At 48.0% G+C, this 24,748-nt stretch overlaps 1 protein-coding gene and 1 long non-coding RNA gene across 19 annotated transcripts in view; one reads left to right on the top strand and one right to left on the bottom strand.

Annotated features, from left to right (window-relative positions):
- ANK1 (ankyrin 1) overlaps nt 1–24,748 on the bottom strand; it is a 219,784-nt gene that overhangs the window by 102,069 nt on the left and 92,967 nt on the right. The window contains exon 1 of one of the 18 annotated variants that reach the window (XM_043563205.1): nt 5,619–6,015. The exons of the other annotated variants lie outside the window; for them this stretch is intronic. Within the exon in view, the coding sequence (XP_043419140.1) occupies nt 5,619–5,657 (39 nt within the window). The 5' untranslated portion in view covers nt 5,658–6,015. Of the gene's footprint in view, nt 1–5,618; nt 6,016–24,748 lie in introns of those variants that run through there. 18 annotated transcript variants of the gene reach the window in all.
- Nucleotides 6,008–21,823, top strand: LOC122473141. Its single transcript, XR_006294596.1, has 3 exons — nt 6,008–6,184; nt 21,361–21,436; nt 21,534–21,823. It is a non-coding gene; the product is annotated as an uncharacterized LOC122473141 (long non-coding RNA).

Here is a 24,748-nt window from a genome sequence, read left to right as displayed (position 1 = left end):
ATGTCACCTTATTTGGAAAAAGAGGCTATGAAGATGCAATGAAGTTACGGGTCTTGAGATAAGACTGTTCTAGATTACCTAGGTTGGCCCTAAATCTCCTGACAAGTATCCTTCTAAAAGATACAAGAGGAGACGCACACGCCCACAAGAAAACTTGATGGAAAGACTGAAGCAGATGTCAGAATGGTGTGGCCACAAGCCAAGGAAGCCACCAACGGGCAGAAGCTGGAAGAGGCAATTTCCCCCAAAAGTTTCCAGAAGGAGGATGGCCTTGTGTCAGCTTGACTTCAGACTTCTTGCTTCCAGAGAAGAAATACCTGTCTCAAGCCAGCAAGTCTATGGTGATTTGTTACAGCAGCCACAGCGCACTGATACACACACTACTGAAGCTCACCCTAAATACGATCTCACACAATATTCTACAATGAAACCTTGATCCTCTCCCCAAATCAGGGCTCTATGTCTTAGCCAATTAAACAGTTCACCCATGGCAGAAAAGACTCTCCACCCTTACAGACACTACCTTCACCATAGGTCTGGTCCTCTACCCCGGGGGACTGTCCCCGTCCCTCCCATCTTGCCTCCTCAGGCCTCCAGGACTTGCTTCCTTTCTCTGACCCTCAGCCAACCCCACTCCACCCCTGCCTCGCCATTTTCTGCCCACCCTCCCACATTCCAGGACCCCACATGCCCCCACCCTACTCCCTTATAGATTCAAACCCAAGTTCTGTGTTCACCTACTTACAACATACACACACTTGGATTTCACAGTCCCCCAACATAGCCAGCAGAAGAGCCCCTTGCTCTTCTCTCCTCTGTCTTCCCATGGCATTCCCAGTCTGTCAGCTTCCAGGCCCACACCCAGATTATTCGTGGGACCCTGAAGCCCTTTGACACTCTCGTTTGCTAATTCCAATTCAGGTCCAAATCAGCTCCTATCTCCTCTATGATGCTGTCCTTGGATGCTCAATATTTACCATCTTTAAATCTAGAAATAGAAGCTTGATTAAAAAAATTTTTGTTTATTTATTTTTGAGAGAGAGAGAGAGAGAGAGACAGAGACGGGGGGGAGGGGGGCAGTGGTGGGCAGAGGATCTGAGGCGGGCTCTGTGCTGACAGCAGATAGCCCGATGTGGGGCTCAAACTCACAAACTGAGATCGTGATGTGAGCTGAGGTCAGACGTTTAACCAACTGGGCCACCCAAGTGCCCCAGGAGTTTGGTTTTGTATTTTAAAAATGTATTTTAAATATACCTTTCTCTGTCTCCCCAGCCAAATTTTTGCTTCTTGGGGACAGGGACCAAATCTTATACCTCTTTGGAAATCCTTCAAAGCATGGTCTACTAGGCCAAGATCTCCCTTGGCCTAAAACACAAGGCACCTAATGTCCCCAGGGTTCCTCAGCTAGGCATCTGTGGTAGGGGAAATATTTCAGAAGTGAGGATCATTCTGTTGGTTCCCCATAAGCTGGATTCCCAGAGAAATCAGACTCAAGGTTTAATAGCTCAGAGAGAAGTCTACTTGTGCCTGCTGAATCAGAAAGTCTGTCTGGATTCAACTATTAGGAAAAATACTAAATTACTCCCTAAGAATGAGAATGTTTGAGAGACACATCTCCCACCTAGCCCACCTCCCCAAACTATCTTCTGCAGCAGAATAACAGCACTTTGGATGAAAACCTGAGCATGATGGGTAAGAGCAATGCAATATCACTAATGACACTGTTTGTTCAGAGTACTGTCTCTGGGAAGTGAGGCAGAATATTTATTACAGACAGAGAAGCAGATAAATAGAGGGGAAGGGAAGCCCAATCCAGAAGAGGCTGAGGAAGGTGAAGTAGTTTGTATAGCTTGTGTGACATAATAGTGAAATTATAGCATTAACACCAGTCATTGAGCTGGCGTCTTATCAACAGGGTATCTTTCCATCCTTATCACAACCGGTGAGGTATGTATAATTATCATCCCCATTTAAGAGGTAATGAAGCTGAGGTTTGGAAAGGTTAATAACTTGCCCAAGTTCTGCAATTAACTGTCGGGGATTCAGCCCAGGACTCCCTGATGAAAGCCCACACCCTTCCACTGCCCTTGATCCCGAGATGCACTCTCAGCAATCTCAAGCCTGAGGGGTGTCCAGGCAGCCCTGACAGATCGTAGGGGCTGGAAGGAACCACATGGCTTGGCCAATCAAACAGTTAATCCATGGCAGGGGAAGGGTCCCACGCAGGCCCCAGCTCTAACCCTGAGGGCTGTTTTAAGGCCAAGACAGGCCTCTAGGATGGGATCATCTAGTCCCAGTCCTTCCTTTTGGGGATAATAAAACCAAAGGTGAGAATAAAGTGACTGGCTAAAGTCACCTGTACAGTTAGAGGTGAAGTTCAATTGCTAAGGCCTTTTCATTTTCTGTTTGGTCTTCTCTGGCATAGAGTAGTCAGGACATTAGCAGGATCCTCAGGGTATCTTACAGGTGAATTATAGATAATGGTGTCACTCCCTCTGTGTATCACTCAGTTTAATTGTACAATATATTTGCTGAGGTCCTATTTCAAGTCCAGGATTCTGCTAGGGCAAAGAGAAATAGAATAAAAAATAAGAATATAGGTCCCTGCCCTCATGATTTGAAAAACAAACAACAGAGTTATAAAGGGGTCATTCATGCATGCATGCACGTACTCACTAATTCATTCCACTAGCATTCAGTGAACACTTCCCAGGTGCCAGAGAATATTTAACCTATAGAGCAAATGACCCTGGGTTGGAATATGAGGCCCATTCTCACCATCTTGTTCTTCTGAGCCCACGCTGCTCATCCATCTAATTCAATTACCTCCAATTCAATGACCTGTCCCAGGTGCAATTTCCTGGTGCATCCAGGAACAGTGTGTGTAATCCAATAGGGCAGAAAAGAGAGTCAAATGAATCCAACACGATCCATTTAGAATGTTTACCAGTGTAAATACTAACCAGGAAAATAATGATGGCGATAATGACCAAATACTAACCAGACTGTCTCTGAGCTCTGATAAATTGGAGCACAATTCCTGGCTCTCCCCAAGTCCCACCTGTCCCTGGGATGTGGGGCAGCCTCGGAGAGACCTCTCTGTTCGAGGGAACTAGATACAGGACCTAGCAGAAGCTGTTCACCGTGTTCCAGAAAACCAGTCCACAAGGGCCCTGAACCCAGCATCACCACCGAGGAACTCTGGGCACCCCGCTAAACCTGCCTGCTGTGTCTTCACCCCTTCCTCATCTTGAGTTTCATTTCAAGCTAATTTTACCTGTGAGAAAATTGCTCATGCCTGCATTGAGGGCAGGAAGGGGTTTTTGTTGTGCCCTTAGCCCACATCCATGCTGGTTAATCCATGTGATGTCCCTGAACTTCCTTTCATAACAAAGTAAGTTTGCCTTTCTAAAGGCCTTACTACATTTTAGACACTTTACATAAACTAATTCATTTGCTCCTCCCAATAATCCCATGAGGCAGGTGTACTTATTGTCTCCTTTGCACAGGTGAGGTGATTGAGTCACAGAGAAGTTAAGTAACTTATCCAGAGTCACACAGCTAATACATGGCTTGGCCAGGGGTTGAATCCAAGTAGCCACACTCTAAGGTCTTTCTCTTCACCCCTGTGCTATACTGCCCCATGGGCCAATCATTTTTAGTGCTCATAATGTTCCTCTCAAGTTCAGCTTTGGAGGAAAGAAGCCTTCCACCTGCACTCAGAGCCCACTTTGGCCCTCACTTCAGAGGAAGTAATGGAGGGGAAAGGAAGGGACTCGAGTTCTCATCAAGGGCTGCTCGGAAAAGGGAGGTGAACCCTTGGTTACCTGAGACACCCAGACTATTATTAAACTTGCACTTCCTGAGTGGGGTGATACGAATATAGCAATAGATAAGTAGCCGAGGGGGCTCCAGTGTCCTGGGAGGGAGAGGCCGGAAGCACACTGCTAAATGTCAGCATGCCTGTAACACATGAGCAGTGAGGGCTTCAAAAACACCAGAGGCCAAGCAAAGTGGAGTTTCAGGTTAAGTAAGAGAGTCCCAGGGCCTCTTTATACCTTCCCTGGGGCTGGAGATGGCCCAAGGTTCCCCAGAACAAATCATGAATTACTTTCTCAAGGCCTTTTAGTACAACATTCATGTCTAAAAAGATGAATGGAAACTGAGCTACTATCAGCAAACATTGATAAGATAATATAGATAACGGATCGTTCCCCAGGGGTTTTGTTTGAGCAAAATGCAGTTTCTTTAACAAGGCCACTGTCAGGACTCCTGGGAACAGATTCTAGATCCTTTCCTGGGGTTGCTGCAGCACATCCAGAAGACTAAGGGAGGCCAAGTTCCAGATGCAGAGCTGTCTGCTCGTATTCGGGGATTGCCCTCCACATCTGACAGTTCTTTCTTACTCAGCACCTGGCTAGTCCTAGGCCCCTGTTAGGCCTCTCAGGAAGAAAAGGCAGCACCAGCCAGTGCGCACACCTGTGTGGCCCCTGCCTTTATCCCACTGACTACAGAGCATCAGATGTGAACCCTGGGCCTGACTAGGAGCATCAGAAGTGAACCCTGGACCACAGTGCGTGTTTTCATTAAGTTTTTCATTTTTCTTTCCAAAAAGTTGTGCTGGTAAAGTCTCACAAACTGTCTCCAGGAGCCCCAGTCAGATAGACTGCCATTGGCAAAGATAGAATGAACATATTAAAGGTGTCATTAAGGAAATAAAATGTGCAAGCAGGGGCTCCTGGTTCCCTTATAATCTCCCAACACAACGGCCAGGCCTTGGGAAGAACACTGCCCATTCCTGGGCACTTCCTAAGGCCGACCTTACAGCCTGGGTGATGCAGTGATGTGTGAGCAGCCAGAGTGGACCCTGATGTTGGGAAGACCTGGCGTGAGCCCCACTCTGCCACTTGATGCTATGCCTCACACAAGTTCCCAGACCTCAATTTTCCCATTGCCAAAACAAGGATGTTACACAGCCACCCAGGAGGCCGAGGATGACAGGGTACAGGGAAAGCAGGGGCTCCCCAGCACACAACATTGCTCTCGTCCCCATTCATTTCCCGCTGGCTCTGGACCTCGGGGCACTAGTGTTTCTAAGGTTGAGGGGTCAGATGTGTGGAGGGCGAGGGGGCCGCTTCTCCGGCCGAGGCCAGGGCCGTGGCATCCCCGCGGGTGCGGGTGGGTCCCCGCGAGGGGCAGCGAGGCGCCCCCCGCAGCAGAACCCGCTGGGAGGGACTGTCCTCCGGGGCGAGGGGACACGGCCTCGGCGAGGGCCCCGCGCGCCCCGGTCTCCTCCCCGCGCTCCCGCGTGCGCCGCCTCGCCCCGGCCGGCCACAGGTCGGGGCCGCCTCCCGCCACCGGCCCCTGCGCGGCGGCAGCCTCCAGGCCAAAGGAATTTTCCTCTGGATCCTGCTAGAAGCCTCGGCGCCCGGCTGGCGTGAGGCAGCAGAAGAGCCACCGGGGCGCGTCCCCGCACCCGCCCGAAAGTTGGCGCCCGCCAAGCCGGGCAGGACCCGCAGCCGGCGGCCAGGGGCGCTGCGGCCCGGACCCCGCACGGCGGCCGCCCAACGCGCGCCGAGCTCCCCGCCCGAGCGGCCGCGAGCAGGCCGTCCACTCACCGCAGAGTCTGGACCGGACCTGCCCTGTCTCGCTGCCATCGTCCGGCGCCCGCGCTGAAATCCGAGCCCGGCTCCCTGCTCCCCCTCCCCCGTTATCTGCTCCGCGGCGCTGGGAGCGCCAGCAAGTTACGCGGCATCTGGCTAAAAATACAGGCTCCCTCCGCTCGGTTCGGGTTCGGGCTCGGGCTCGGGCTCGGGCGCCCGGACCCTGCGCCCGGCCGCCCGGCCGCCCTCCAGCCAGCCAGCCAGCCAGCCGCTAATGGGATCTCTTCATTTTCTCTCCATTATTATGTCCGGTGGGAAAGTTAATGCGAAGCGATCTCCGGGGAGAAGGCACCTGCTGCCAAGCCCGGAGGAGGGGGTGCGTGGAGGGTGCGGGTGGGGGTGCGGCCCGAGCTGCAGGTGCCGGCCGGCCGGGCGGGGAGCGAGCGTCCTGCCGCTGCAGAAGGGAGGCACACACGTCCAATGGAGGTGAGGAGCTCCAAGCTGCATGGCGCTCCCGCCCTGCCTCCTGCCGCCCCGACTGCCCTAGTGAACGGGCCCCGGAGCCTGCAAAGACGGCCAGGGTGAGCTCAGCAAAGTCTATTTATGCCCCATAACCAATTTGCATGTTTTGAGCTCTTACATCGTGTCCTGAGATACCAGCTAATCAGCCTATTCCAGATTCTGCCAGAGAGCCGCGATGCGAAATGAAGCTGAGAGGCAGTACACAGATCTGTTATTACTATCTCCCTCATCCCTCAAGTCTGCTGGTGTTAATGAAACATCGGCTGGAGTAAGCTCCCAGTTTTCTGTTCCGGGACCATCTTCACCTTTTCCTGAGGTCATTTCAGGGGCAGATGTCAAAAACATCTGTGGGGGGGGGGGGGGGGGGGGGGGGGGGGGGGGGGGGGGGGGGCGGGGAGGGGAGGTGGCCAAGCCTTGGGGGCTACGCCAGATTATTAAGAACAGGTGACTAGAAGTGGTCAGCAAAAGCAATGCCAGGTAATTGGCCCCCCTGGGCAAGATTGCTTGTTCAGACCATGGATGTTTTATATCATGAGCCCGGCTTCATGTTCTCTTCAACTAACACTAAATGCTCTTTTTCCACCCCTCCTGCCCTGACACATAGGTATGGCCAAGCTGTGTGTGTTGATGAGGAATTAACACACTGAGCACCTATTAGGTGATGGACATATTGCCTTACCTTAATTAATCTTCACAGCCACCCCATAAGGTAGACGATGCTTTTAGCTTGTAAAGGAACTGAGCCCAGACAGGTAGAGTCAGGACCATGGTCCCCACTAGTAAATGGAGGGTGCAGCTGACCCAAAGCCCTTCCATTAACAGCACTGGCAAGATTCCTAACAAAAGTGTACTCAGGGCCAGGAATAGATAATGTGCAGCATGCTCCTGAAGGTTAGAAAAAAACTCTGAGAGTGTTTTCCAAAGTAAAGTGCTCTTCAAAGCCATTCAACAGTTAAAGAAAAGTCCCAAACAAGTGGGATAAATAAAGATCAAGAGAAAAGGTCCATATGTTGTCAAAACAGAGGGATCTGAAGTGTATAATGCAACCAAATCCTCTCCATGTGAGTGGGAAAAAAAAAACTGGTATTTGAAGACTGCAGCATCAGAACTTTCTAGGTCTGAGGCCCTCAACATCATTAGAGGATGAACTTCAGGATAGGCCACCTCTGAAAGGGGGGTGGAAAACACCTGCACTGCTGTACCAAAGGGCAAGGTGTCTGAGTATAGGAAGTCACCCCAGCCCTTCTCTCCCCATGCACACGTTGTTAACACACAGGTCCCTACAGGTCTCTTGTCCCGTGCCTCTTAAAACTGTCTCTCAGATATGCTAAAATCCTCTACATAGAGAGCTTCAATTAATAAATTATGGTTACTGGAACAGCCCTGATCATAGCCCCGTGTAGTATCTCAAGGGATTCTAAAGCACCACTCAACATTAATATTTAGAGAGAGAGAAAACGCCCTACTTCAAATGGAAGATAAAGAATATGCAGACTACTTTCAAAAACCGATACAACTGACTGCACCATGAAACACCACTTTTTTAGCAGCTATATTAAGGTTTGATTGCCATACCATAAACAGTGTATTTAAAATGTACAATTTGGTAAGTTTTGGTATATGTATACCCCCATAAAACCATCATGATACAGTCATGATAATGAACCTCCAGAATCACCTCCAAAAATTTCCTCCTACATCATGATCCCTCCCTTGTGCCAGTAGGTCCACATCCCTGCCAATACTTGGTATGGCCAATCTTAATTTAGAAATCCTAGTAGATGTGCAGTAGTATTTCACTGTGGCTTTCATTTGCACTCGTCTAATAGCTAATGGTGTTAAACATCTTTTCAGAGGATTACTTGCCATCCACATATCTTCTTTGGTATCATATCTGTTCAAACCTTTTGCCCATTTCTAAGTCAGGTTGTTTTATTATTGAGTTTTGACAGTTCTTTATATACAGAGTAACTTTTTTTTTTTTTAATTTCTGGGTGAGCACAAGTGGGGGAGGAGCAAAGAGAGAGGGAGACACAAAATTGGAAGCAGGCTCCAGGCTCCGAGCTGTCAGCGCAGAGCCTGACATGGGGTTCAAACCCACAAACTGTGAGATCATGACCTGAGTTGAAGTCGCACGCTTAACCGATTGAGCCACCCAGGCGCTCCCAGAATATCTGTTTTAAAAGTGAGATAAACTAAGACCTTGCAAGTAAAGTGAAATATTCAAAGTTAAAATAGGAAAACATCCCCAGTCTAATTTTGGTACCCAGATATTAAAGCTCCTAAGTCCAGTGTTCCTTGTACCGTCCAATGCTATGGGTTTTACACAACCACAAAGAAAAAGGACGAGATAGTTATAGTGGACCAGAAGCTGAATACAATCCATAGCATTGTGAGAGTAATGAGAAAGATGCTGAGGTACTATCAGAGGAACTGATCAGGACTGGCAAGAATTCTTTAAAAAGATTTTTTTTAATGTTTATTTAATTTTGAGAGAGAGAGACAGAGTGCGAGCAGGGGAGGGGCAGAGAGAGAAGGAGACACAAATCGGAAGCAGGCTCCAGGCTCTGAGCTATCAGCACAGAGCCCCATGCAGCATTCAAACTCACGGACGGCAAGATTGTGACCTGAGCCAAAGTCGGACGCTCAACCGACTGAGCCATCCAGGTGCCCCAGGATTGTTACAAATTCTTGATGTTACCTATGACCTCATTAAGGTTGAGGATTTACAACTTAAATATGCAAAGAGGCAAGGCCCAAGAGGAGAAGAAAGGAAACAATGTCAGACATGAAGGAGCTGAGGTGACTGGCACTAAGGAGAATAAAGGATTTGGCCCTTCAGATGTAAAGTCCTCCTTCTGGCACTAGAACCCCAGCACAGGCCTAATGATATGGTGCCTCTGTCAAGTGTGGTAGCCAGGTGACCATGATTCCATTATGAGCTTCTCACAGGCAGAGGCAGCTTGGTTCAAATGTTCTGTATTCCCAATCCCTCCCCCTCGCCTTCCCCATCTGCTCCCCCGTGTGATTAGCACAGTGCTGGGCAGTGGTGCCCAATAAATGCTTGCTTACCAATGTGTGAAAAGGGCAAACCCACCGTCATAAGGAAAGGGTAAGTCATGGGGTTGAAAACTGAGGTAGAGAAGATTTACATTAGGCATTAGACAGGAAGAACTTTCCAGCTGTTGGGGATATGACTTAATAGAACTCATTATTCAGAAAGGGCTGAATCTTTGCTGGGAATCCTTCAGGATAGCAGAGACAGATAACTCACCATTTGATATGGCATATAGAAGCAGGATAAACTAAATGACTTGTCATGGTGTCTTTGGGCTCTAGGCATTCAGAAAGATAAGGGATTATTATTTTCTCCATGAGCTGACTGTCCCTTCTCCACCCTCCATCACCACCACACCTTTAGATGACAAATAACCATCCTGCTCCCTGCCAGTTTCCTTTTTTTTCCATACCTGAAGGCTGCACTTTTTTTTTTTAATTCTTTTTAACGTTTCTATTCATTTTTGAGAGACAGAGAGAGACAGGACATGAGCGGGGGAGGGGCAAAGAGAGAGGGAGACACAGAATCGGAAGCAGGAAGCAGGCTCCAGGCTCTGAGCTGTCAGCACAGAGCCCAATGTGGGGCTCGAACCCATGAACCATGAGATCATGACCTGAGCTGAAGTCAGACGCTTAACTGACCGAGCCACCCCAAGGCTGCACTTTTTATTGCAGGTATTGAATGTATCAGGAGATCTGCCAGTGACAGTCACTGAAACCGAAGTAAAGCAACAGAAAGGAAAGAAGAAAGAAAGGAAAGGAAAGAAGAAGAAAATTAGCTAAAGAAAAAACCAGAGGTTCTCAGGAAGGACACAAGACCACTTGTTCCATCCTATAGGTTCATAGGGTCTACAGATTTTTTCCAATCTTGCTAAATACTTTACCAACTGTCTACAGTTCCCTAGGCAGATGAGCATAATGAGATGCTAGAGGCTTCCGCTGTGGAGCCTGTCCTCTAGGCCACATCCAGCTATGTCAGGAGGAGACAGTGCAGGAGAAGAAAGGGAAGCAATTCATTGTATAATACAGAAAATCCCTGAGTGGAGTGGGAGCCCAGGACAGTCTATGGGGACCCTGCAGTGAATTCCTCCAAGAATCTAGCTCTTCCACAAACTGGGAGAACACGTCTCTTTGCTCAAAAGCCTGGAGCAAAGGATCCCAGGTGCATGGGATTCTCAGATGACTGTGCCTCCCCCAGAACGTTTTGGGGGGACAGGAACAGGCAGCTTCAGGCAGCGGCCAGCCAGGACACAAGCTGGCTCCCGTCTAAAGGAATGTGAGAGCTGACATTCAGGGCAGACCCGGGATTCCAGAGAAAGGCCTCCTGTCACCTCACGCCCTGGGCAGCAGCTACTGCTCTCCCCTTCAATTAACTCAAGGACAGATGTGCCCCTCCTGCTCCTCTGGTCTAATCCCCCTCCAACTCAGACATGGAACTAACTTAGTAACAATGGCACTATTTGCTTCTCTGGGCAGCCTTCAAACACTCAAAGTTAGTAGGCCCGCTGCTCTGCAGTTGCACTGTGTAAATTTTGATAAGGGAAGTAACTTTTCTGAGTATTGGTTTCTTCAGTAAAATAAAAATAACTTGACTCACGTCTCCAGGTATTATGAAAATAATGTAGGGGCACCTGGGTGGCTCAGTTGGTTAAACGTCCAAGTCTTGACTTCAGCTCAGGGCATGATCCCAGGGTCATGGGATCAAACCCCACATCAGGCTCTGAGCTGAGGATGAAGTCTGCTTAAGATTCTCTCCCTCCCTGTCCCTCTGCCCCTCCCCTGCTTGCATGTAGTCTCTCTCTCTCTCTCAAAATAAAAAATAACAATAATATAATAAAATAAAATAATAATGTAAATGCCTAGCACCACCAAGGACACACAGCAGGTACTCAATAAGTGACAACTAACATCCCTTCTTTTCCTCCTCCCCTCCCCTTCTTCTCAACTAAAGCTTCCGTCAATGGTTAACCCCTCCCACCGCCCAGAGTGTTGCTGATCTTGTTTCTATTCTGGAAAATTAGGGCCTTGTTACAGCTTAGCCAAGGTCAAACATTCACAGCTGTGAATAGGACCCCAAGAGCCCCCAGCACTCTGCTACAACGACTGGAGTTGGGCTTCTGATGCACCATTTCAATGCAGTGAAGAAATGAGTCTCGAGTCGTGTGTACAGCCGAGCCTCAGGTCTGACAGCTCCCCCTGCGGCTTCCTGGCTGCTGGCTGCAGCACGGCCTGCTGACAAGTACAACTCTGCTCTTGACCATTCTTCTATCTGTCCAGCCCCTCATGCACGCTGGGAGGTGCCTCAGCTCCTGGAGACTCTGGGCACAGAGGATAAGGGTGCCTAGCAGGAGCTCCACCCTTTACTGAGAAAGGCAGGCTCGTTTATCGCTGCTGGAGCCAGCCATCAACCACCCCGGGGACTGTGTAAACCATCAAGAGCATCACTGCTGGGAAAATGTTATTCCTCATCCAGACACTATTGCACCCCCCTGCACTAGCCCCACCCCCTCCACCTACTGATTAATTGGGAAGGAACTTTACAGAATACGGGCTGCAGCTATTACACTGGGTGGACTGAGAAGTCCAGTCTGACTCTCCTCAGACCTTGTAATTCCTTCTTAAGCTTTTCAATAGTGAGAGAAGAAAGGGAAAGGAGAAAAGACAGTCTGGGTTGTTTTGCTATTTAATTTTGTGTGGAGAGCACCCAGTGGCCAGCTGGATAGCCCTGGGCGCCCCCCCTCACTGGAGCAAGGGATCCCAAGTGTGGGGTCTATTTAGGGAGGTGATCAGAGCTGGGTATCAGGTCCCATAGCACTGGCACTGATCTCTATCATGTTCCTTTTAAGAGGGTTGGCAGGCCCGGAGTCTATTTTTAAACCCATGAGAAAGGTGCTACAGGGAATCCAGAGAGGGCCAGCATTAAACCCGAGATCACTGCAGGGGAGGCGGGGGACAGCAAAGCTGAATCTAGGATTTTCTCTTCATATACCCACAGGGGTTCCCCTCATTCCTGGGACTGGATAATGGCTGTCCTTCCAAAGGGATCTTTTTAGCTGTAAGCCCACTCTGACACGGCCTCAGTGGAACCGGACTCCTCACGAACCCTCAACTTGGAAAACGGTTTTACACTCTGGGTTGCTTTTTCAGTATTGAGATTTTTTGGGTATATCCCCACTCCTGGTGTGAAAAAAAACCCAACGTGCTTTTGAGTATATTTGTTATCTCCCTCTCTGATTTTCAAATCATGTGCTCTGGAGCTCTCCCTCCGCCCCCCCCCCCAACATGGACAAACTCAAAGCCAAGTTTGCCAAAGGGAAGGACCAACAAAGCCCGACCTCCCCAGTGGTCTCTGTGCCTAGTGCCCCAGAAACCCTGCCCCTGTGCTGGAGGGAAAAGAGGGGAGCGGACCCAGTGGCAAGTCTACAAGGGACAGGATTATTTTCCCAATAGTAAGAAGCAAACAGGCATCCAAACGTCACTGTCTCTCAGCCAATAACCAGATGAAGAGAGCAGAATGTTTTATGTACAATAACAAATTTCAACTTCAGTATCCATTTCTGTTTTTGGATAAGAAATAGAACTGGAATTCCTAAACAACTCGATGCCTCAAAAATAAGCAAATGGCTTTTGTCTGCCGAGCAGTTCTGGACCCACTCAGGGCTACCCAGGCAGGGAAAAAAGTATGAGATGAGGGGTCCCCTCACATTTGTTCATCTCAGTATCTCTACACCCAGCACAAAGCAGCACGAATACATGTCTCTCGAGTGGAACAGGATTATGTTCCTCAAGTGGGCCAAATGGCTGGGTCAAAACAACATACATGAGTGTTAGCATGATACAGACCACACACCAGAGGCTCAGGAAATGTTGGCTCAACTGGAATCCAAAGAAATTCATTCAACTCAGATTTTAAAATGAGTCACATCCATGAAAAAAAAAATCAGATGTTCTAAGCTGTTGGCCAAATTGTTCATTTCCCCACATGCTGTCATGGCCCCTGTGGAAACAGCCTTGGAACCAGTCACTTCATAGGCGGGGAAGAGCCCTGGGTTGTGCAGGAGGAAAGGATCCTGCACCCCAGTGTGCACCTCCAGGCTTTCCCCCCCAATTTCCATTAGCACAAAACTACCAGCTCAGGCCGAACAAGCAAGTTGGCTTCCTCACTCCCAAGGCGGTCATGCAGATAGGTCCTTAACAGATCCCATCTCTCTGCTGTGGGTGAGAGGGTGTTGACAGGTCATGGGGTCCATGAATATAATTCTAAAGGCATCGCCCTCATCAAGTGTGCTGGCCCATGTCCCGTTGCCATGTTTCATTTTTGCCACCGTGCGGGGCTCTGACTGTGCTCAGAACCGACACTTCAGAACATATTGCCTGGCTGCTGACTGGGGAGCCCAGACTCAGGGCGGAAATTACACACATTTTGGAAAACATGTACGAGACACGCTGCCAGAATGGCCTGGTTTACTACACTCTGTCCAGTGCTCCCACACATTATGGAAACCTTCCTCTGCAGCCCGCTGCTTAGGAGAAAAAACTCACTTCACATTTGGACGTGCTCACATGGGCTTGGCTATTGGCAGCGAACCCCATGGCTCAGTTTCCAAAGGATGTCCAAGTGCCCGTTCAGAGAGCCCTACATGGCTGACCAGTAGATCTGCTCAGGCCTTTCCCTTATTTGAACAATTCTCCCTAAGGAGAGAAAGCCAGAATGGGTAGCCTGTCACCAGCCTGACCTGCCTAAAGGATTCCAGAGGGGCCTGTGCTCCCCAAATTTTGCCTGGCCTCTGGAGCAAGGATTCCCCAGCTTGGGGGAGGCAGAGTTGATTCCACTAGGAATTGGAGCCTGGGAAGATCATGCCCTGTGACCCCACTTCCCTGCCCTCTGGCCCATCATACTTCACTCTGGTGACAATGAGGTACAGAGAAAAGAGCAGGAGGGGGAAAGAATCTGAAAATAATAACAGTTCAGATTTAAGAGCTAGGTGCTGTTCTAAGTATTTTAGATGTCTACACATTGAATCCTCACAACTACCCTAGAAAGAAGCTGCCATGGAAGTATTCCCATCTCACAGGAGGCAAGGTATGGCACAAAAACATTTAGTAATTTGCCCAAAGTCACCCAAGAGCACTACATGCTTTGGGCCATGCATGAAGCCGAGGGAAGAGAGTCACTCTGGTTTTTGCTTGATTATATGAGCTAAGGGATTTTTAGGGTAGATAAAAAAGTGAAATTCAGTATTCTCCAGGAAGAATGGCTCAGTCTTGGAAATTTGAGTGCAACCAAGAGCCTCTTTATTATTTTGGACATTCCCGCTGGTCAGAAGGGAGGCCAGCCACCGATCAGAGGCACGTTCAATGCAGAAATGTTTATAGGACCTAGGCCCTAAAGGGATTAATGACAGGTGACTGAGCCAAGATGGTCTCTCCCAGAAGGTTGGGGAAATGGAGAGTCTTGAAACAATCCCAGTCTACTCCCACTGAGTTCTCTAGAATTATCACAGTAACTTCAGGAATACCCCCCTTGGAACCAGGTGCAAGCAGCACCAGGAAGCAGGTGCAAACAGCCTCTGCAGCTAGCCCTGGGGAGGGATAATGAGATGGTGGAGTCCTTAGGGACCCCCTGCTGTAGCACTGACTTCTTTCCCCTTCCTTAGGGTGCTGATGGTCAGGGGCAGACCCAGCTGGCCAAATGCTGACTGAAGAAGTTTCTTCTCTCTTCCTAGAGCCAAAACACTTCAAAGCAATTAAGCCCAATTAAACCAGTACCTGGCCTGCCTACCATCCCCTGAATTTTGCCATTCCTCACAACCCGACAGCTTCCTGCAAGATCTTCTTAAGCTCCTTTCACAACAGGACACTTAGAAGTTAACACTGAAGAACACCTTGGTATCTGCCTTCTACTTCCCGGGGCCTCTTTTCTCTCTCCTACCAAGGCAATAAGAGCAGGTGCCACACATAATATTTCACACGGGGCTCATCATATTATTCTTAATAATTGAATAGAGACCATTATCTTTCTATTTAATCCTCTTGCGAATTCTGGCTGGCTTCTCTGTGAGATATATTTTCATACAGTATTTATATCACTCCCTTTATAATTACTTAAATAAAAGAGGAGGAAATAAGTTACAAATCATCAGCCACATCTGCATTTCTGTCTCTCTTATCTGCAGAAATCCCCACCTACAGTAGGTGAATCCCAAGGTAGGTCACTCATTTGGACATTTCTAATCTGTACAGTGATGAAGCATGTCTAGATGGTCCCTTTTCTAAACTTTGGCTTCATATCTTTTTAAAGAAATAAAATGTTATAGAAGCATTAATGTGCTTTCCATATCTAAAATTTTATGACTTTATGAATACCCTACTTCTAGTCTAAAATCAACCTTGACTTCTTCTTCTATTAACTGCTTTTCAAGATGACCTTTCTCAGCACCCCTGACCTTGAACTGCTAAATAAAGGTACATTAGGTATTGGAGAAAGAATAAGAGAAATGGGCAGTGAACCAAGTATCACTAAAAAACCCATTATCATTTCTGTAATGACTGAGCTAGTTCTTAGCCTCTTAGAGAAAGAAAGAGAGAGAGAGACGTTTCCAGGATTTCTGAAATGAGATACAAAGATGACAATCAACACATCCAGAGGAAAATCATTGCCAATATCCATATCAGCCTTTGGTCCCTAAAATGCTTTTAGGGTGAGGCTAACAGAGATAAATGATCAACAAAAGACTTGGTGGTGCCGATAGGTCTGCTTCTCATTCCTTTATTCTTCCATTCAGATATGAACTGTTGAATTGCCACGTGCAATCCAAGAACCCAGTGGAAGACACACATTAAGTATATTCCATGGTTGCTACCCTTGGGAAGATGGCAAGCTAGTAGAGATAAAGATATAGTTATATAGAAAATAAATAGAACAACAAAAGGGGTAAAGATTCAGTAAGAGATGCCCCCATGGCACGGTTAAAACCAAACAAGAGGTTCCAACAAGAAGTGCCAGGAGTTCAAAGGAGAGGCTGAGGTCAGAGGAGGTCACAGCACTCAGGGCAACCTTTTGTCCAGCAGTGAGACTTGAACCAACCATAAGGACAGCCGGTTTTTAGAAAGTCATGGGGATCAATTTCAATTTGGAGCCTGTGCCCTAGGTGTTTGGTTATAGAAGACAGAACACACAGATCCAGAAACAAACATTTGTAAATATAAATATATAAGTAAGGCAACAAAATAAATATGCGTACTCTGGGGAACTCTATGAATATTACGTAAAAGAATAATTAATTACAAATGATAGTACAGCTTTTAACGTTTTAAACATCTCTTGTCATGAGATTGAAGGGAGCTGCCATCTCTCACAAAGGTTTTATCCAAACATGAAAATGAGATGATGGTTATTGGACTCATTCGTTTGAAAAACATCTAGGGGCACCTGGGTGACTCATTCAGTTAAGCATCCGACTTTGGCTCAGGTCATGATCTCACGGTTTGTGAGCTTGAACCCTACATCGGGTTCTGTACTGGTGGTGCAGAATTTGCTTGGGGTTCTCTCTCTCCCTCTCTCTCTGCCTCTTCCCCACTTGTGCTCTCTTTCTCCCTCTCAAAATGAATAAATAAACTTAAAAAAATTTTTTTTAAATATCTGTATTGGGGTACCTGACTGGCTCAGTCAGTAGAGTGCGTGACTCTTGATCTCGGAATTGTGAGTTCAAGCCCCACATTGGGTGTAGAGCTTATTTAAAGAAACGTATATATCTGTTTGATTGTTAGATGCCAGACACTCTTTAGGATACAGCATTGAACAGAGAGACAAATGTCCTGCCCTCGACGATCTTACTTCCTAACTGGAGAGAGAGCAAGTGGATGGACAAGCAATAAGATATTGATCCTACAGGGAAGTGATAAGGGCCACAAAGGACAATCACACAAGGAAACGGACAGAGAGTAAGATGGGATACAGTGTTAGACATAGGAGGCCTCTCTGAGAAGGTGATGCTGGAGCAGAGGCCTGAATGCAGACAGAGATGGAGTGTGTGGCATCTGGAAATGCAAAGGTTGTGAGAGGTCCACTTGACACAGTCAAGGAATATTCTAGTGCTCTACCCGAGTCTCTGCCACCACCGAGGCACGCCTCTTGCTGGGTCTGGAGTGCACTGTTCTATACCAACAGATTCTATGCATCTTTTGACACCCATAGGACAAGAAGTTCGAAACATTCACTGGTAGAAGAACCAAAAGAAAGAAACAGTAACAGGTAACATTTGGGGGTGCTTACTATGTGGTAAGCATCGTTCTAAGTATCTTACAAGTGCTAGCTCATTTAATCCTCACAGCAACTTTAGAAGGTATATGCTCTAACTGGCCTTATTTTATGAGTGGAAAACAGAAGCACAGAGAGGTTAACAAACTTGCCCAAGGTCACACAGCATATAAGTGGTAGGGTCAGGATTTGAACTCAGCAATTTGGAGCCAAACCTGTTCTTGCAAGCAATCTGCTTTAGTGGACAATGAGACTGTGGAAGGATAGAAAAGCCCAGGAACTCTGAGGAAGCCATAAATAAACGAGATGTCAGTTCTGGCTGAGAGAGAGAGGAGAGAAAGCCAGGGAAGGTCTCTGTTCTATAATGGCAGCGAGGTGCATTCCACAGCGGTGCTTTGTCCAGGCCACTTACTCTAATTATTATTTAGCATTTGCTAAGTGCCTCCCCTGTGCCGAGGCCAATCAGGGAAGCTGAAGCCACAGACAGCTGAAACAGACCCCGGGGGCCTCCCTGGGGATGCCCTGGAATACAGCTGGCTAATCAGACCGGATAGGAGGCCCAAGTTCACCTCCTCTCGATTTTTAACCAGTAACTTTCAATTATTTCCTCTTGGACTCTGACTGAATTCATAAATAGCATTAACATTTTTCAAATGCCTGTAGGAGTTTGTTGAGTTAACCTGAGTGACTCATTATTATAGCATTCAGCTTATTCTCCTCTCTTCCTGGGGGATGAGACATCCTCCTACACCCCACCCAGTGGGGAGGGGAGAGGAGCAGACTCCTCTCCTTCTAGATTCTTTTTTTTTTTTTTTAATTTTTTTTTCAACGTTTATTTATTTTTGGGACAGAGAGAGACAGAGCATGAACGGGGGAGGGGCAGAGAGAGAGGGAGACACAGAATCGGAAACAGGCTCCAGGCTCTGAGCCATCAGCCCAGAGCCCGACGCGGGGCTCGAACCCACGGACCGCGAGATCGTGACCTGGCTGAAGTCGGACGCTTAACCGACTGCGCCACCCAGGTGCCCCTCCTTCTAGATTCTTACCACCCAAGCAGATTGATGCTTGTTGGGCTCACAGGGTAATGGTTTTCCTGGAGCCCAAAGCCTGGTTGGCCTCAGAACTCGCCCAGGTCACTCTGAGGGAGCCTGTGTGTGTGTGTGTGCGTGTGTGTGTGTGCGTGTGTGTGTGTGCACATGGACAGTCCCTGTGTGGGCAGCTTCAGACACTGAGACAAACAATGGACACAAGGGCATTAGACTCTGGGGCTGGAGGCGGGGGAGGAGAGAGGATGGTTAGGAGGGCAGGGGACAGCTGAGGGCACTGTTTTTTCTGCAGGATGGTGTATTCTATTTTTTTGTTGTTGTTGTTTATTTTTCAGAGAGACAGAGAGAGAGAGAGAGAGAGAGAGAGAGTGAGCAGGTGAGGGACAGAGAGAGGAGAACAGTGGATCCCAAGCAGGCTCTGTGTTGACAGCAAAGAGCCTGATGTGGGGCTCAAACTCATGAACTTTGAGATCATGACCTGAGCGGAAGTCAGACACTCAAACAACTGAGCCACCCAGGCGCCCCGGCAGGTACATTCTAGTTTACCAGACAGAGTACTTAAAGAGGGTGCAGGCAGTTGGGGGAGGGGAGAGAATACGCCACATACAAAAAAAAAAAATCCAGAGTGGTTTGACATTGAACTTGCAATCATGCCTCACTAAGAAACCGGTGAAGTCCTTAACCAGAAAGGCTAAAGAGAACTGTCTCTGCCCTCTGCTTCTTGTGGAAAGTCTCCCTCTTTGGGAATAAAAAGTCACCACTTTGGGTCTGAACTGGAGGCTCTATTTGGAAAGCGTGAGACAGGAAGTGAAAACCAGTCAGATGTTTTGTCAGTGACGAGGAGGGGGATTCATCTGACCTCGTACCTCACCCCTAAATCTCCTCGGCCACCTCAACCTTCCCTGCCGTCTGCAGTTTTCCTAGATGGTCAGCAAGCTTTGGACCATCCGCAGACCCCTGCCTCATGGCTCTCCCCTACTTGAAAAGGCACTGTGTTGTGCAATCAGAGGGACCCTTTTCAGATGGATCCCATAAGAGCCACCCCCAGACAGCAGCTGTGCAAGGTGCCTTCTGCTCGGGTGCCACATCCCATGGGTCACAGGTGTGGAGGGCTCAGTAGGGCCCACCTTCCCAGGCTCTCTGAGCCCTGGGTGCTCAGACACTGATCTCACCACCCTTCCTACCTCTCTGTCCACTTCCAATTTCCCCTCATACACTGCTGCTGTCTTCTGCAAAAGAAGAAGCACGCAGTCATTCCCAAACCCAACAGAAATTGAAATCAGAAACTGAACTCAGAGCTGTGTGCTCTGAGTACAGCCAGAAAGGCACAGACTTCAGGGCCTGGGAACAACCCCTCATCTCCAGGTCTGGAAGGATGAAGTGGCTGGCTCAGGGTTATAGGTCATGGCAGAGGTAGAATCACAGACCAGTCCTCTGTCTTCTAGTCCAGCATATTCTGTAAGCTCATCCCTGGAGTCTGCTTGGGTGGCCTCTTCTCCCTGCCCCTACTGGACACAGACGGCAAGAACCAATGGAGGAAGGAGAGTGGAGGGCCAGGGGAGGGCGGAAGGTCTCCAAGGCCATGAGGCAGATGTCAACTTCAAGTCTGACCTCAGAGCCCAGGGTTAGGGAGGTGAGAACAAGTGCTGAGGGTGAAGGAGCTAATTCAGTAGGGGCAGAGGGATCCATGGCTGTTTGCAACTCCCTCCCTGACGCTGCTGGCTGGTGGCTGGCTCCATCTAAATTAAGGCCAAGGGCAGAGCAGTCAAAACAATCCCTGGCCAAACTAGGAATACAGCTAGTAAACCCAAGGATTTAAATCAACGGGATTTTAAACGGCTAGGTACAAAACAGGAGCTTAGTAACTACTTGCTGAGATCTTAAACTCTCTGAGTTTAGAGAGATTGGACTGTTCATATGCCTGCCTACCCATCCTTCTCCCCACCCCTCCCCCCAGCACCAGCCTAAGGGTACAGGAACCCTTCAGCAAGGGGACCTGCCTGTCCTGCCCTCTTCTTTCCGATGTTTTGTCCCCCAGCGCACCCCAGTTCTGGGACTGTGTACCCCTGCTATGGGACTGCCCAACAGAAGAAGGAATATTTCCATAGACAGCTGTGAAATCAAACATGCAAACTTGCAAAGCCAAGACGTAGGGCCAAAAAGGAATTGGGTGTGTTGTAGGGAAGCTCATCTGTGCCGGCTGAGGATGTGCCCGCCGTGTCTTGGGTAAATTTTTCCAACTGGGAGGAAAAAAAGGCTGCTTTTTTCTTCAGGCTTCCTCTGCCAATCTCTAGCTGTTTGCCACCAACCAGTGAGTGATTGCAAGCAAGTCACCTAACATCCCATTCACCAGTTTCCACCTCCACAAAATGAGACCGTATATCCAGTGGGGGCATCGTACTGAGTGAGTCAGTTCAGTATCCTGTAGGCCTGTCTCTAAATATCTGTAAGGCCCCACTGCTCCCCAAGTATTTCCTGACACCTATGAGAACCATCTCAGGTGGTCTTGGATTCTTGGTGAATCAGACAATAAGCCTTTTATTTGAATCAAAATAGAGTACATTACATATATTAATTCTTATTCCATCTGACACGTTTAGAGTTAGGGCATCTCTAATCACCTATGCAAATCTAAGTAAACAAGATGCAAATCTGGGTCCCAAATTACGAAAGAATTCCATCCTATTCAGCCTATAAAATTTCAAGTATTTCATTGCGTTGACCATTAGACACCAGCTGATCAGAAAGTCCCAAGATTTCTGTTGTATGTACTAAACAGTATAGGCATTCCCAAAATATCCACACCAGAAAAAGCTCCTTTGCTCATCCAGAATCCATTTCGCCTGATTGAATCATTTTCTCATTTCCACAGAGAGCTATTAAACCAACCATGCAAATTATTAAGGCCCCACAGACCCAGGAGGAGAAAGAAACTAGACAACGTTTAGGTAAGTCAACCCTCAGAAAAGTAACTGTGCATCGAAGTGAATACAACACATTCAGTTCACCAAACCCCATTTCCTCTTTGTGTGGTTTGTCTTGCAGTCACATCATTCAAGGCTATCCTTTCCAAGGACATCTAAGCCCTATTCCTGGTCCATACCACTGTCCTTCCTTGGAAAATTTTGACGGGCCTCTGATCACTTCCCTCCCTGGAGAATTCCAACTGTTGGTAAGTCCTTCCTCACGGAAGATTGGAATCTGCTTTCCTGTGGCTCTACCCCACCTTTCACCTGGTAATGACCTTGCAAACACCATGGGGTGAGTCTCTGCTCTTGCCAGTGGCACCCGTGACAATTAGGGACTTTCTTCCAGTCTCTGTTCTTTTCTGTTCCTTGTTCCTTCAAGGCTTCCCAGACACCATTCCAGACTCTTTTCCTTGGTGATTGCCTGCCTATATAATGTACTCCAATTACCAAGGGTCTCCCCTAAAATGACAATCTGAACACCACCCTCTCAATGTAGCCTGATTCTACATTTCCCAAAGTGTGTTCCCAGAACCACCAGCCCTGTGCAATGTCACCACCACCCCCCCCCCCCCGCCCTGCGCAAAGGGTGCTCTGGGCAAGGAAACACAAATTCTATCCTTAGAGGGTTTCAAAACAAGGGATCGTGTTAGAGCTCTGAACAGTCTTGGAGAAAACCTGACCAACTAATATCTGACCCAGTGGTATCTGACCCTAAAATTCTTTATTTTCCCACACAGCACGTGAGGACAGGCTGGTCTTTCTCACTCTGACTGCTCTCCAGCTAGTTCAGCCTTCCAGACTTCCTCACAGTTTTCTGCTCCACTCTTTTTCACCCCATGAAGAACTTCAGTGCAATAGCTAACTATAGTTAGTGAATTCCTTCTTAAAGAAAGATACCTTTTTGGGATATAATTAACCAGTTCCATAATTTTCCTGTTTTGTACATGTGAACTTTGGTATGTTACAGTTTCACCTCTTCAGTAAGACCCGCTTTTTTTTTTAAGTTTATTTATTTATTGGGGGGGGGGGAGGGGCAGAGAGAGAGGGTGAGAGAGAGGATCCCAAGCAGGCTCTGCACTGTCAGTGTGGAGCCTGAAGTGGCACTCGAACCTGCAAGATCAAGACCTGAGCCAAAATCAACAGCCGGACGCTCAACCTACTGAGCCACCCAGGCGCCCCCCAGAACCCAATGGTTTTAATTTTAATTTTGTAAATTAAACATCCTGCGATGCGTCTGTTTTGGGGTCTAGATGTCTGCACACTTACTGACATAGTTCTACTTTGTACTTTTTAAAGTACAAGGGAGAGCCTGAGAACGGTGAGGCTTTGTTGAAGGAATGGGGAGAGTGGTAGAATGATATGAAGGATCGTGGGTCTGCCACGATCCTGCCACAGGGCCAAATACACCCCCGAGTGAAGCATCTGGGGAGTGCGCTCCTGGGAGTCCCACATGAGATGCCACCACGTGGTCAGGGAAGAGAGAAGCCAGCCTCCACTTTTCTTCCTGAGTCTCCTCATATGAGAGCAGAAAAAGGGACGGGTTAAGGAGTCAGGATCTGAGGGCCAGCTTTCTTGGCTTCATATCACAGTTCCAACACTTCCTAGCTACGTAGCCCTGAGCAAATTAAATCTCTCCGTGCCTCAGTTTCCTGACCTATGACACGCAACAATTCATAGGGGGTCACCACAGTGATTAAATGAGTGAATACCTGTGTGGTTCTTAGAACAGGACCCGGCACAGGGCTCAGGAGGCTCTTTTGTTTTCCTTCCCTCAGTTTGCTCTCTCCCATCCATCCATGGCTTTCCATTTTAATAAACTGAGACCAGAACTTCACTACGTCTCACCTGGACGACTCAGCACGCCCCGCCAGGCTCCCTCCCATCCACTTTACACGGTACCGCAAGAGCCGGCTTCCTGAACCACAGCCAGGATCCTGCGGCTCAGAACACTTCCGCTCCTCCCCACTGTTCTCCAGGTCCTTTGAACACCCTGGCAGGCCCTTCTTCATCTACTTTCCAGCTAACTTCCCAGCCTGATCTCATACCTGTCTTCTTTCTCTACCCAGGTTAACAGAAAAACCCACTGACCGCTCAGGATCTTTCCCCACGGTGGCTTCTTCCTCTGGGGCGCCCTTCCACGTTCCCCTCTTCCTCCATTCTCCACTGTCTGCATCAAATCTGTCCCTTACATCCCACTTGAAGGCACTATGTTCATGGACCTCCCCTCGATTGCCTCTGCTTGCAATATTCTCTCCTAGAATGTCCACAGCATTGTACCCCTGGTGGTAGATTCCTTTCTTCCTTGGGATCACAGTGGTTTGTGTCCTACTTCCCGGCTGAGAGGGCTTTAAGGGCAGCCACCACAGCCCATTCATTTCACGTCTGCATCCCCACAGAACCATCCCATCTCAGGTGCTCAGTAATTACTTATCAGCTTGGAGAATGCTCTGGGGCATGACTCTGAAGGAACAGGAGTGAAAGCAAGTCATGATGGGATTAAAGGAATTAGGAACATTTCAGAGGAAGACCTCCCTGTGTGAAAGGCAACATGGAAGGGATCTTCAAGCAGCCCTCCTGCTGCCCCTGGGCCCTGAAAGAGCTTCCAGGAACCCGCCCCCAGTTCAGTTATCAGGCGATGGTCCTAATCTGTATGCATTTTTATTTTATGCAAACAAAATTAGATTCAAACAAAGACTCTTAATTAACAAATTAAAACTGCACCATGCACTTTTTTTTTTTTCTGCACCATGCACTTCTTGCTCCAAAAATCCCATCTATTCAAAGGCTAGAAACAAAATTCCTAACAGCCATGCAGCAAATGAATGGAGTTAGGGAAACAGGACTGGGTACCACAGTTGTCCTAATCCTGGAACACCTGTTTAAATAACAATTCGTGCCTGAGGCATTCAGAACAACCTGCTAATACTAACTCAGCACCCAACACCAAACTCCTTGTGGTCGCCAGTGTTAAGTGCTACTGTCTGCATTTTTTCAGGTAGAGGAGCAAGGGCATTCACAAGTGATTTTTCAAAACCCCAAAGGAAGACAATTTAGATGGAGACTGAATATCCAAACCTCCCAACCAGTCAGCTCATCATTCCATCTGCAAATGTGTTTTAACCAAATCTGAGAAAAACTGCAGTTCTAATAAAAGGCTGTTTCTATAAGGGATTTCATAAGGAAAAGAATAAAGGCAGGGCTGGAGCAGAATCCATTTAACCCATCATTCAAAGCAACAACCTTGCCACATTTCCATGTTTCAACACACACACACACACACACACACACACA

The sequence above is a fragment of the Prionailurus bengalensis genome, chromosome B1 (genome assembly GCF_016509475.1).
Source record: "Prionailurus bengalensis isolate Pbe53 chromosome B1, Fcat_Pben_1.1_paternal_pri, whole genome shotgun sequence".
Classification (NCBI taxonomy): domain Eukaryota; kingdom Metazoa; phylum Chordata; class Mammalia; order Carnivora; family Felidae; genus Prionailurus; species Prionailurus bengalensis.
The sequence above is the reverse complement of the archived record's forward strand: the minus strand, read 5'-3'. Positions and strand labels throughout refer to the sequence as shown.